Genomic DNA, 13,864 nt, shown 5'->3' with positions numbered 1-13,864 from the left:
TTAAGGATTATGGTCATCAGAGCCTGCTAACGGGGTCCTAGGTTAGGGACCCCTGGTGCCATGCCACCCCTACCACTTGCTGCTTCTGCTATGCCCAGCATGGGGTCCCTACAAACTAGATACGGGGTTGCCACCAAACTTGATTCCCCTCCTTTTCTCTTGCTATAGTTTCACCTTCATTCCACAGGTAATTAGGGAACGGTGCCTGACACATCAATGCCCAGTAAATCTAAATTTAGTAAATGCCAAAATGGTCTTTCGATTTCTCTCAACAATTTAAAGATGCAGAAATTTAGTTCACAGGCTCTACAAGACCAGGCAGACCAGTTTGATAACCCCTGGATCAGAGGATTCCTACTTGTATTGAAGACAGGCATTAGTCTGACCCTCGGTCCTGCCGCGTGAGGAGCCCCCTGAGCGCAGCTCTGCGCAGAGACCCGAGCCCAGGCCGCCCCTCGGCAGGTGCCGCGTCCCCAACCCGCGGGCCTTGCACTCACTCCCTGCTCCCTGCGCTCCCGAGGGGCGGCCGGGCCTCAGCATGAAGCACAGCCACTGGCACGGGCCGGCCACCAGCTGCCTGGACACCATGGAGGGGAAGAGCAAGTTTGGAGCTGAATTTCGTTGGTTTTCACTGGACAGATCAAAACCTGGAAAATTTGGGTTTTACGGATTACTGCGACATGTTCAGAAGATACCCAACATTGACGTTTTAGTAGGCTACACAGACATCCATGGAGACTTACTACCTATAATGATGATAATTATCACAAAGCTCTTTCAATGGCCAATCCACTAGCTTAGGATTTTTATACAAAAAAAAAAAAAAAAGGGAGAAGCAGACTCCAGTGCCTTTGGTACAGACGCACTAATAAGGAAGAAAAATGTTTTTAACCAATCTATTGCGTCCTGACAACCATAGAAAAAAGCCACATATAGTCACCAGTATGCCCCAAGACTTCACACCTGTGTCTTCTATTATAGATGTGGATATTCTCCCAGAAACACATCGTAGGGTTCGTCTTTTGACAAATACCGCACTGAGAAACCCTTAGGGTTCTACATCTGGGATGGCTCCAGTGTCAGGGTCATACAGCATGGCTTAGAGAAGGTCCCAGGGATCTTTATATCCAGACCAAATCTGGCTCAAAGCACAGGATTATTAGCTGTTAATGATGAAATTTTAGAAGTTAACGGAATAGAAGTTTCACGGAAGAGTCTTTTTTTTTTTTAAGATTTTATTTATTTATTTGACAGAGAGAGACACAGCGAGAGAGGGAACAGAAGCAGGGGGAGTGGGAGAGGGAGAAGCAGGCTTCCCGCCGAGCAGGGAGCCCGATGCGGGGCTCGACCCCAGGACCCTGGGACCATGACCTGAGCCGAAGGCAGATGCTTAACCATCTGAGCCGCCCAGGCGCCCTGTGCTTTTGCTATTTTTGTCTCTAGGGCACTGGATGTTAGCGCACATTCTCATAACTATGAGAGGACCAGATCACTTCCGTTCGAAGTTGCTGTGTATTTAACCTGCTGTGCAGAGCCCAGTTAGCTTTTCCTTTAACTGTATTTTTTAAAAATTCTAATGTGAAGAAGTCTGATTCTGTCCTTTGGTACCTTGGGGACCTCAGCTCCTATGTTCCCTGTATTTTATTTTGATTTTTTAATGTTGTTCCTCTGTTGCTAATTGTTACAAGTAATATTTTCTTTTCTTTTTAAGATTTTATTTATTTGTCAGAGAGAGAGAGCACACAAGCAGGGGGAGCGGCAGGCAGAGGGAGAAGCAGACTCCCTGAGTAAGGAGCCTGACGTGGGACTCGATCCCAGGACCCCGGGATCACGATCTGAGCCGAAGGCAGACACTTAACCAAGCCACCCAGGCATCCCACAAGTAGTATTTTTAGTGCTGTTTTTTTTTTTTTTTTTTCCCTAGTATCTAAGAAATCAAACCAATTGCCTGTTTGGAGGAGTTGCTTCCTATATCATAAAGCATTGAAGCCATGCTCCTGAATTAAGAACCTGTAACATTGTTCAAGTTCAAAGCTTGTTCTTCCTATGTCACATTTACAGACTCATTCCATATGTGTCTAACTAATGACACAAAAGGCAGTTCCATCAACTGGTAATATGCAAGACTCCCTTAATCTCCTCTAATCCTCATTCCCATCTCATTGGAAATCATTCCTTTTGTTGTTGGTGTGCTTTTATACTCTGCTAATGTATTTGAGTAGTATGAATCATTTTGGATTATAAAACGCACCCAAAGAGACTTTTACACACAGGACAAACTTGGGCACTTTTCTATAGTATTTGGTTTTTCCCTAATGGGATTTCTAGGAACACTGCCTACACTTTATGAAAAAAATATATTCACCTTGGACAGGTAGAGTTTATTGCCATTTATTTTATGAGGCTATTTATTACTTTCCAACGCACCCACTTAGAATTAAGCGAAGGGTAAGGCTGCTTGCTGACTTCTATTCCTCGCCTGATTTCCCTGTACAACATGCACGAGCACTGCAGCAGGCCTAAGTTTCCTGTGGCTTATGGCTACTTCTCGGAGTTACTAATTTCATGGTAGGGCTAGAATGGGTACCTTTTAACAGTTGCATGCTACGGAAACAAGTGCTATTTTCTCTCATGGTAAAGATACAAGGAAGTCTTGAAGGTCACTTAGAATACTTTGTTCACGTTACCACTAAACAGATTACCACTGAACTATCAACTGCACGTTATGTAATACAATGTACTTTTTTGTTGAATTCACCCAAGTCCTTCCACTTCTATACCGCTATTCGTTAATGGCATTCCAGCTTTAACCTTGTGAGGTATAGAAATTTGACTCTAGAACAGCAAAATGTTAACACGTAGGTTAAATTTCATTTATTAAGTGGTGTAGGGGTTCAACAGTAAGTAAAAATCCTTTCACATACTACTTTGTTTTTTTAACAATGTTTTAACATCTGAACTTTTCTCTTGGGGGTAAAATACTTCAGAGCTTGACTTTTCGTACAAATTTTAACTATAAAAGTACAGATTTGTATGTATTCATGAAAATGAAAACCAAAGCTGCTAGTGCATTTTAGTTATCCTAAGGGTGGATGTCAGTGGTGTTAAAACTAGATCTCTCATTTAAATTATTGGTGAAATAACTGATTACTAGCCATATTGTAAAACCAATAGATCTCGGTATACAATAAAATGTCAGTTCATTGGTAGTCTGAATCAATTATTTCAAGTGTACCTTAACAGAAATGTCAATGGATTCAGTGTAAAATCTTACAGTACTAATGTCAAGCCTGTGAATTTTGTTCTGTATCCTGAGTAAACTTACTGTAACGTTCTCATGAGCTACCAGCAAAATATATATAATTTTGTGAGCTATGAACTTTCTAATTTTACATGCAATGTTTTTACATGAATGATATTGTTTCAACCATCAACTGTATTTTACAATTTTATTATAAACTGTACATTATCACTAAATGAACTTTGATTTTAAAAATCAAATTAGCTTTAGTTGTAGATTTTTTTACAAATATAGACTTGTAAGAAGACTGGCGTTACAGAACAGCAGCTAAAGATGCTATTTAAGAATGTGCTACCCAGAGGTATGAGGACACACATACTCACTTCCCATAAGGTGTTAAGAGCCATTAGCCACATGGAGCTTCTTAATTAAATAAAAATTCAAGTCCGTCTTTACTCAAACTCACCACACTTTTTTTTTTTTTTAAAGATTTTATTTCTTTGAGAAGAGAGAGCTCGAGCCAGGGGAGGGGCAAGCAGATACCCTGCTCACTGGGGAGCCCCATCTCAGGACCCTAAGATCATGACCTGGGCCTAAGGCACTGAGCCACCCAGGCACCCCCTAGCCACACTTTACCTACTTGCTTGTCAAGGGACATTTCTATCACTGCAGGAAGTTCTGACAGTGCTGTGCATGATCTGACAGGTGGGGAATTCAGTACTTTGCAAATCAGAAACACAACAGTAGTAGAGCCGAGAGGTCTCACATTTATTACTGAACCAACCTACTGGTGCAGGGGCATAGTAAAGAGAGAAAAATCATTTCCATGATAAGACAAGTCTATGGCCAGGTAGGAAGGATGTTTACAGAATGACAGAACACATGATCTTCACGCAGCTTAATTAAATATGTGTGCCAATTAGGTGTGTCATCTCCTGACGTGTGACGCCTTACAGACCCAGCTTGGTTCTTCTCCAGTGCCTCCTTTTGGAGTTGTACCTGCACAGAAAGAAACTGCAGGTTACAAAGGCGGTCTGACCTCAGTTTCGCTGCCCTCATTCACCACAAACTCTGCCTTGTCAGTACCATAAAATCTTTGGAAGGCAAAGGGTCCCATTTTTCCTTCCTTAACAGGTTTGGAGCTCTCTTTAGAGAGTAAAAAGTGATTTGCTAGATGTGTTTAAGAACTCGTCAAATCAAATTTTTACCTCAAAATGATTCCAGGCTAGGAAAACACACTGGTTCTTAATCGAGACAGGACGGGTGGGGAAGCTCCCTCCCCTCCCAAGAGTACACCCACCTGCTTTTGATTCAACACACCTGGGGGGTAGACCCAGCCACATTTCCATTGAACCCCCCCTTCTAAACTTCATCAAAATCAACCTATCTACATCATGGGTCACACACATATAAAAGCCCCCACACTAAATTTTACAAGAGATTAACACACCCAATCATTTCAAAATCAAAGCAAGAGCTTTGTAGAGCTAAGGCCACCTCAGAATTGTCCATGTCAATCGGTCACGACTTTACCCTCATTAAGGCAAAATCAAACATGACTGACAGATTCTTTCTTTCAGCAGGATAATGTCAGTACTTCCACAAAAGGAAGCACTGTAATTGCAACCTGCTTTCAGTAACTTCAAAAAGTTGCAAGATAGCTGAGGTAATAGAAAAATCAATTGTTGCCCGTTCTCCGGGCTGAGTGTATACTCTTCACCATACACTTTCATTGCGCACAATAACCCGGGAACGGTAAGTCCCACCACCAGATGGGGATATGACACAGAAGCCTATGTTCATGTCAACACATTAAAAAGGGGCATTACTATGATGTCTGAGGTTCTCAAGAAAAACTCATCAAGCTCGTACAAGGGCTGAGCTCCAAAGTAACCATTTCACCAAGTGACTCAATGCTCTTTTCTCAGTATTATTATGAGGCAACACCAGGGGTTTTAAGATCTCATTGCACTTCTAACAGTGAGACATCTCCTATACATATTACTATAAATAATAAAAGCCAGTGTTCAGTATAGGATAAACTAAAGGCAGCAACTAACTGGCCTGTAAGGCAACAGCGTGTGGTGATTTTCACCTGTCTTTTTAACTGGCTAAAAGAATTAAGGAAACAGGCCCCCAATTCACATCTTAGTCTTCACACCAGCAAACTAATCCCACTTAGATCTGTAATTCAATCAAATCAAGAGTTCTATACTGGTGTCAGGGTCTTGCACTCCTCAGCTTCAAAGTCTCTATCTTGCAAAAGGGAGCCAATGCTGGGCTGCTGTCCAGAAACACTGAGGAAGCGCGTTCAAAGAACCACCACAGGGCAACCCTCTCGGGTCCCCTCCCTCCTCGGAAGCTTCGTACTATCACTTCGCTATCGCCTGATAAACCTTGCTTTGCTGCCCACCAAAAAATAAATTAATTAATTAAAAAAATAAAGTAGCAACCACAAAAACAAGCAGGTGGTTGTGGGGGTCCTTACCTGATCTTATTACCAGTTTTCATCCGAATCCACTGGGGAATGGGACGATTCTGCTTTTGTTTCTTGGCCAGGAATCGCTTGATTCTGAAAGTCTTGTGAGAAGACTAGGAAGGAAACGTAATCAATTTAGACAGCAGCACCAGAGCTTGCTCCACTGATCCGAAGTCAGGAACGCCCTCAATCCACAAACATTTGAATGCTTCATCTATACCAAAAACAACCTCAATGCCAAACCCATCATGCCCTTTGCTGTTCCTCACAACTTCTGGAGGCAGATACCATAATCCCCATTGTTCGAATAAAAATCAGCGATAAAAGTCAGGCAAGTAAGTAACCTACTACTAATGCGCAGAGCTGGGATTCAAACCCAGGTCATCTATGCTTCCAAGGCTAGGGTACCTTCCCATCTTCCCTTCCCTGCTGTCACCCCAGGACCCAGCGGACCACTGGGGATGGCTGGGGAACTTGGTTTTCACAAAAGAACCCAGCTTTTTGTCAACCAGAACAATCTAGCACTTGCGAGTCAATTGAGTCTCGGCGCACTATGTAAAACAGGGGTGGCTAACGACATGGAGAGCGCGTGCGCCAAAGCGAGGGGGCGGGGCAGGAGAGACAGTTCCCCAGCGGAGCCGATTCCTCGTTGAGGGCGGAGCCAGATGCAGGCCTGGATCCCAGGACCCTGAGATCATGATCGGAGCCGAAATCAAAGACTGGGCCGCTCGAACCACCCAGCCACCCAGGCACCCCCATCACTGACCATTTTGGTATAAATTCTCCTGTACTTAAAATATCGTTTTCAAGAACGACTTTCCCAATTTCTCATTTCATTTTTTGGTTTTAAGAACTTGGGTCATCTAAGTCCAACCCCAACCACTCCCGCTCAAGTTTGGGGGACAACCCAGAAATGGCAGGTAGTCTCAAGCCTGGCCAACGTGGTCCGACACACCCTTGCACCTTGCATAATAGGGGCCCATTACAAAGAAGGCGAAGACTACACTCCTCTCTCCCAGCTCACTGTAGCAGTTGTAAATTTCCTGCCAACTAAAAAAACCAGATACCGATCCTCTCCACACCTAGAAGCATATAGCAATTTTAATTTCTCAGAAAACGATCACAGGTTAAAACCCACGACCATAACTGTCCGCAGCTTGCAGTTTACATAGAACGCCCGAATGGCATATTGATCCACACCGCAGCACCCCTCCTTCCAGGTGCTTCCACGGGGAGATGCCCAAGTCCCTAACAAAGGACTAACAAGTTCTGTAAGCTCATAACGTGGTATGATCCTGGCCGCCAACTTAAAAAAATCTTCCGAAAACCAGCAGACCCCATTCCCTTCTCGATGCCCGGCGCGCGTGGCGGCCACGGTTTCTGCAGTGGACCCCCCCTCCCCGACTTCTCTCCCTGCCCCAGAATCACAGTTCGCTCCAGAAGGGCGAAGGGCAGCGGGAACCCCTGCTAGCCTGGGCGGCGCACAAAGCACCACCCCTCCGACCTCGCACGGCCAGCTCAGCCGGCCCCTCCTCGAACGCCTGCTAGCTCCCCGCTAGGCCCGCGGACTGGAGCGGTGGCCGAACTCGACCTTCCCTGGAAAAAGGCTTCTAAAAGGCGCCCGCACCTCGACGCAGTGTGCGGCGCCAGCGAGCTCGCAGGGGCCTCAGGTCTCGGGAAACCACCCCGGAGCCGATGGTAACGGATGCACTTACCATGGCGAGAAGCAGCCAGCCACGCAGAGCAGGATGGCGGCGAAAAAGAGAGAGGAGGAAGCGGGCGGAAGGACGTATTTAGGAGACGCCGCCGAGGGCGGAGCTTAGAAGATTGTGCCAGAGGCCCAAGGCCGCGGGTGGCGGCCCCCACTCCGCCCCCCGCGCGCGCCCGCGCTCCTGTGGGAACTTGGCAAACCGGACCGTCCGGGAGAAATGGAATTGGCTTTGCAGCGCTTCCGTAAGTGCGTCCCTCAGGAGCCGGTCAGTGTGCCACGGGCGCCGTGCTTCGTGGGTGAGGCACCCAGCCCGCGGTAGATCCCGAAGTGGTAACCCTTCCCGAAGGCAGCGGGAGCCGAGCGGGCGGGGCTGACACCCAGGACGGGCAGCGGAGACGTCACGTCCGAGTGCAAGGGACTTCGGGCCTGGGCTCCGGAGGGAGTGGCCCGAGGGCTAACCTCCGCAGGGGTGGGCCGGCGGCGCCCGTCTCGGTCCTGTCTCGACCTCGAGAAGTCGTTTCGACCTGGCTGGGCCGTGCTGGACGGGAAGGGATGGTGATGCTGGAGGAAGCAGGAGAGGGCGGCGGGGGCTGCGCTAGGAGGGTCCGGTAAGCCTAGGCAAGAGGTGGCTAATCGAGGTCGAAGCTGAGAAAGTTCGGGACAACCTTTTCCTTGGCTGCTAGGAATCCCAGGCTTCTAGCCCACTTTGCAAAAATGTATAGGAATTAATGGCATACGTTTTGGATGTTAATGATCCCCGTTTTCATGTTTTTCTTCTCCACATTTAAAAACAAAAACCTCTCTGTATCTTTGCAGTCACCTCAAGCAGTTTTTGCACCAGTAGATTAAGGTAAGGGTTTTTAATGGTCCAAATGGTCCATGTATAGAACTCACAGAATACATGAACTTGGATGGGGAAAAAAAAAATCACAGCTTCGTTTTTATCGAACTGTCTGAAATTTAGTGCTCTCTTTATTTACAAACGTAAGCAGCAAACTGTAGTGGCATTAACAGTACCTATGACTTTGTCACCAATAGAAATCAAAGATGGTTTCATATCACACTGCAGTTGACGCAGACGTCTTGAAATATCATTTATACATTCATCACTTCTTTGAAATTACAGTACAGTTGACCCTTGAACAACATGGGTTTGAACTGCATGGGTCCACTTATAGGTGGATTTTTTCGATTAATACAGTACAATATTATAAATGTGTTTTCCTTATGATTTTCTTTTTTCTTTTTAAGATTTTATTTATTTATTTGACAGAGAGAGCACAAGCAGGGGGAGCCGCAGAGGGAGAGGGAGAAGCAGGCTCCCCATTGAACAGGGAGCCCAATGTGGGGCTCGATCCCAGGACCATGGGATCATGACCTGAGCGGAAGGCAGATAGATGCTTAACAGACTGAACCACCCAGGCGCCCCCCCCTTTTTTTTTTTTGAGAGAGAGAGCAGGAGAGGGGAGCAGATGTGCAGAGAGAGAAGGAAAGAGAATCTTAACCAGGCTCCAGGCCCAGCACGGAGCCCATCAGAGGGCTTGATCTCACAAACCTGAGATCATGACCTGAGCCGAAATCAAACTGACTGAGAGCCACCCGGTTGCCCCCTCATGATTTTCTTAATAACTTTTTCTCTAGCTTACTTTGTTGTAAGGATACAGTATATAATATGTATACTGTATAGGATATGTATCAACCAACTGTTTATGTTATCCGTAAGGCTTCCGGTCAGCGGTAGGCTATTAAGTTTTGGGGGAGTCAAAAGTTACATGCAGATTTCCCACTATGCTAGGTTGACACCCCTAACCCCTGTGTTGTTCAAGGGTCAACTGTAGTTATTAGACCCCTAAGGAGAACTGTGTTAAGAAGCTCATAAGTGGGGCACCTGGGTGGCTCCGTTGGTTAAGCAACTGCCTTCGGCTCAGGTCATGATCCTGGAGTCCGGGGATCGAGTCCCGCATCGTGCTCCCTGCTCAGCAGGGAGTCTGCTCCTCCCTCTGACCCTCCCCCCTCTCATGCTCTCTCTCTCTATCTCATTCTCTCTCTCAAATAAATAAATAAAATCTTTTTAAAAAGAAGCTCATAAGTTACTACAGCACACATTCCTTTTAGAAAATATTTTGATAACTGTATTGCAGTGTAATTGTTTTTTTTTTGTAATCCTTTGTACTTTGTTTTATGCATTTAAAAACATTCTGAAAATAAACTTCATTAGACTGCCAAAGGATTCCATGGCACAAAAATGGTTAGGAATCCCTGTATTGGCATATCGTGACAGATGGTAGAACAAACAAACTAGTAGGAGACTTTGGAAATAGTCTGGGCAAGAAATGATGGCCCATGGGGCGCCTGGCTGGCTCAATTGGTAGAGCATGCGACTCTTGATCTTGGTGTTGGGAGTTCAAGCCCCACGTTGGGTGGCCCAAAGTCAAGTAGTCCCCAGGATGTTGAATAAGAAGAAATAAAATCAAGAGATGATTGTGACATTAACAGGACTTGGTCTCCAAGTTTCTGTCTTGAGCAACTGGATGCTGGTGCCTTAGGTCTAGAGAGGAAATATACAAACAATAGGAAGCTTGAGCCCAACTTAATAAGCATTTTTTAACAGCAAATGTTTAGTTACTTTAATCCCATCCAGTTTTTATTTTTTTATTTTTTTTATTTTTTAAAGATTTTATTTATTTGACAGAGAGACACAGCGAGAGAGGAGACACAGCGAGAGAGGGAACACAAGCAGGGGGAGTGGGAGAGGAGAAGCAGGCTTCCCGCTGAGCAGGGAGCTCGATGCAGGGCTCGATCCCAGGACCCTGGGATCATGACCCGAGCCGAAGGCAGACGCTTAACAACTGAGCCACCCAGGCGCCCCCCCATCCAGTTTTTAAATTCAGACTGTCATCCAGACAAATTTTTTTCATCATCCAGATAATTTTACATTTAATTGAAGTGAGACTTCAGGCTTCTTAACCTAGATTTTTACTATTTATTTGAGAGCCAATATTTTCTTTTTGGTGGCCCAAAGAGCAGCAGATAAACCTTTAGTTGCTAAATTATCATCATCATCATCATCATCATTATAGCTACTATTTACCTCAGGTTTAAGGTGTGATTGACACTGCTAAGAGCTTATATAAATCATCCTTTTTAAAAAAAAGATTTTATTTATTTGAGAGAGAGAGAGCACAAGCTGGGGAAGAGGCAGAGGGAGAGGGAGAAGCAGGCTTCCTGCAGAGCAGGGAGCCCGACGCGGGGCTCGATCCCAGGACCCTGAGATCATGACCTGAGCCGAAGGTAGATGCTTAACGACTGAGCCACCCAGGCGCCCTTAAATCTTTTTTTTTTTTTGCCTTTTTATTTTTTTTTAAAGATTTTATTTATTCATTTGAGAGAGAGAGAGAACATGCACAAGTGGGGGGGAGGGGCAGAGGGAGAAGTAATAGGAGACCCACAGGAGACATGTAACAAAAGGATTACAACAAGGATACATTGAGAACATGTAAGTTTAGGAAGCAGGTGTGTCTCTTTGTTCACTTCAGGGAACACATCAAGATTCAAGACATAAGGCGAACCTCATCATGATGGTCACGGTAAGGAGGGTCGGCGCTAACCACCTACAGACTGTGACTGAATTGCTCCCCACCCCCCCTTCAACTTCTCCCTCGGCTGTCTCCCCTTCTCCCCAGTCCTTTCTATATTCTCTTCTCTCATCCTTACCTGTCGCTCTCCAAGCCTCTGAATCAGGGCCCACCCATACTGCAGGCTGGGCTGCCTAACGGAACCACCGACCACTGACTCTAGGCACACAGTATTCACCTAGCTTCCAAAGGGAGGGCCAAGGGCTCTCCTTTATTGGCAACTTGCTCCTTTCCGTCCTTTTGTTTTATTTTGTTTTCTTGGTTGGCATTTTCCACGTTGAGATTTTTTTACTGTTTGTTACTCTTTGGATGCCATTGGTCCTGAGCCTGCTCCTGCGGTCTCCTCCTCCTGCTCCCAGTTCTTGCCAGGAGTGCACCTCTACGGTACTTAGGTCCACACACCAGCTCCCCTCTGCCTCCTACTCTTTGGCCTGCGCACCCTCAGGGCCACCGGGAACAGGTACTGAGGAGGGGAAATCATCTTTTTAATTCTTACAGCTTTGTAGGGTGCTCTTCGTTCCACCTGGTTTTCCTTCTGCCTTGCACGCTACCCATTCTGAGTTTCTTTTGCTTATTCTTCCTTATCTCAATTCCTTTGTAACATTGGAGAGCCCCAATGTTTCGTTTTGGACTTCTCTTTTCTATATATACTCCCTCCTTTGGCGATTTCATCCAGTATCATGGCTCTAAATACTCTTGGTTGATGATACCCAAACATATATCTGGACCTTCCTTGACTCCTGCCTTCCCAACAGCCACTTGGATGTCTAATAGATACCTCAAACTTAATATGTCCCCAGCAGGGCTCCTGATCTCCCCCCCCGCAACTGGGTCACTCAAAGTCTCCCCATTACAACAAATGGCACCTCCGTTCTTCCCGTGGTTTAGGCCAAAGTTTATCTTCCACTCTTCTCTCTCACATCCCGCATCTGGTTTGTCAGCAAATCTGGTCAGCTTGACTTTGAAATTTTATCCAGAATCTGAGGACTTCTCATCACCTCTCCACAGGTCCAAGCCACCCGCTCTCACCTAGATGATTTTAAGGCTCCTCACTGGTCTCTCTGCTTCTGTTCCGGCACGGAGTGACCCTTTCAAGACCTAAGGCAGATCACCTCACTCCTCTGCTCAACACTCTTCAATGGCTCCCTCTCCCTCTCCTGATAAAAGAAAGTACAGGAATTTGCTGTGGCAAATAAGTAAGGTTGGACTACCTCACTTCTCTGACCCAACCACCTGCTACTCTACCTCTCATTTAGTTTGCTAAAGCCTCACCGACCTCCTTGCCCTTCCTTACATACACTAGACACAGTTCTCTTCACAGTCTTAGTACTAGGTGTTCTCTCTGCCTGGGACTCCCATTTCCCCAGGTAGCCCGTGGCTGGTCTCCTCGCCTCCTACAAGTCAAGGCTCAGATGTCTCCATTTAAGAGAGACCATCCCCCCAACAGTCTGTAGCCCCATTCCCTGCTTTTCTTGGTAATACTTAGCACCTCCCATCCTGTCATATCCCTTATTTATCATCTAAGTCCACAGTGGAATGAAGCTCAGTGAGGGCAGAGAGATTTTTTTTTAACCCTTTATTTTGAAATAATCGGGGATCCGTAAGAACTCCCCCAAATCTACGGAGAAGTCCCGTGCACCTTTCACTCAGCCTTCTCTAGCGTCAGTGTCTTGTGTCACTAACATACAATAGCAAAACCAGGAAATTGACGTTGGAACAATCCAAAGAGCTTACTCAGATTTCACCTTGTCTGTGTGTGTGTATGGATGGGTCTATAGAGTTCTATTCCATGTGTAACTTCATGAACTACCACCACGCTAAAATACAGAACTGTACCGTTACCACAAGCCTCCACGAGGGCAGGTTTTGTTTGTGTTTTTGTTTGTTGGATGTGTTTGCTCCTGTATCCCTAGCACCAAGACCTGAGCCTGACACATGGTAGGCCTGGGTGTCCGTTGAACCGAAAAGGGCACTAAGTGAAGGCTGGTAGACTGTGAAGCCAGGACAACCTGAGTCCGAATACCAGCAGTGCGAAACACTAGCCACGTGTCCTTGGATCCATCACTGAGCCTGTCTGTGCTTCAGTTCTCTCCTCTGGAAAATGGGGAGAAATCCTATTACCTACCTCCTAGTGCTGTGGCGAGGGTTCAGGGTCACTGGTAAGACATGTTACGCACCTAAGCAGCGCCTGGGTGGCTCAGTCGTTAAGCGTCTGCCTTCGGCTCAGGTCATGATCCCAGGGTCCTGGGATCGAGCCCTGCATGGGGCTCCCTGCTCAGCGGGAAGCCTGCTTCTCCCTCTCCCACTCCCCCTGCTTGTGTTCCCTCTCTCGCTGTCTCTCTCTCTGTTAAATAAATGAATGAAATCTTAAAAAAAAAAAGACATGTTAAGCACCTAGTAAGCCCTGCGTCCGGATACGCCTGGCCCATCAGAGCCACCCAGCTCCGTACACAGCAGTCACGATTACTTTCATTCCCTTGTATTGTAACAGGGCAGACAGTGCTCGGAGCCAAATAAACTACTACGAGAATGTGGAAGGGGTGCTGATTGCCAGCTAAGGGGAGGGGGTGGCATTTGAATCCAGCCTTAGAAGGGGAGTGGTGGTGTTACAGGCTGACCTGAGTTCCCCTGTAATTCATACGTGGCAGCCCTAGCCCTCAGGGCCTCAGAATGTGACTGTTTGGAGTTAGGGCCTTAACAGAGGTGATTAAGTTAAGATGAGGCTTGCTAGTGTGGGCCCTAGTCCGATCCGACTGGTGTCCCTATCAGAAGCGATTAGGATGCACAGGGAGACCGCA

At 46.3% G+C, this 13,864-nt stretch overlaps 1 protein-coding gene, 1 non-coding gene and 2 pseudogenes across 2 annotated transcripts; 1 reads left to right on the top strand and 3 right to left on the bottom strand.

Moving 5' to 3' along the window:
• The first annotated feature begins 538 nt into the window (after positions 1 to 538).
• On the top strand, positions 539 to 1,231 carry LOC114196981 (partitioning defective 6 homolog beta pseudogene; annotated as a pseudogene).
• A 2,761-nt stretch (positions 1,232 to 3,992) lies between these two features.
• On the bottom strand, positions 3,993 to 7,803 carry RPL39 (ribosomal protein L39). The gene is made up of 3 exons (XM_088028665.1): positions 7,436 to 7,803; positions 5,730 to 5,833; positions 3,993 to 4,240 (listed from the first exon to the last, which is right to left on the bottom strand). The coding sequence occupies exons 1-3, from the start codon at positions 7,436 to 7,438 to the stop codon at positions 4,192 to 4,194; spliced, it is 156 nt and encodes a 51-aa protein (XP_087884791.1). The 5' UTR covers positions 7,439 to 7,803; the 3' UTR covers positions 3,993 to 4,191.
• LOC114197016 (small nucleolar RNA SNORA69) lies at positions 4,744 to 4,875 on the bottom strand. Its single transcript, XR_003606844.1, has one exon. It is a non-coding gene; the product is annotated as a small nucleolar RNA SNORA69 (small nucleolar RNA).
• LOC148162993 (uncharacterized) lies at positions 7,687 to 11,382 on the bottom strand (annotated as a pseudogene).
• Between the last annotated feature and the right edge of the window lie 2,482 nt (positions 11,383 to 13,864).

Source organism: Eumetopias jubatus, unplaced genomic scaffold, assembly GCF_037043125.1.
Source record: "Eumetopias jubatus isolate StellerSeaLion01/CBP00866 unplaced genomic scaffold, mEumJub1_p1.0 scaffold_11, whole genome shotgun sequence".
Taxonomy (NCBI): Eukaryota; Metazoa; Chordata; class Mammalia; order Carnivora; family Otariidae; genus Eumetopias; species Eumetopias jubatus.
This window is presented reverse-complemented; position numbering and strand designations above follow the sequence as displayed.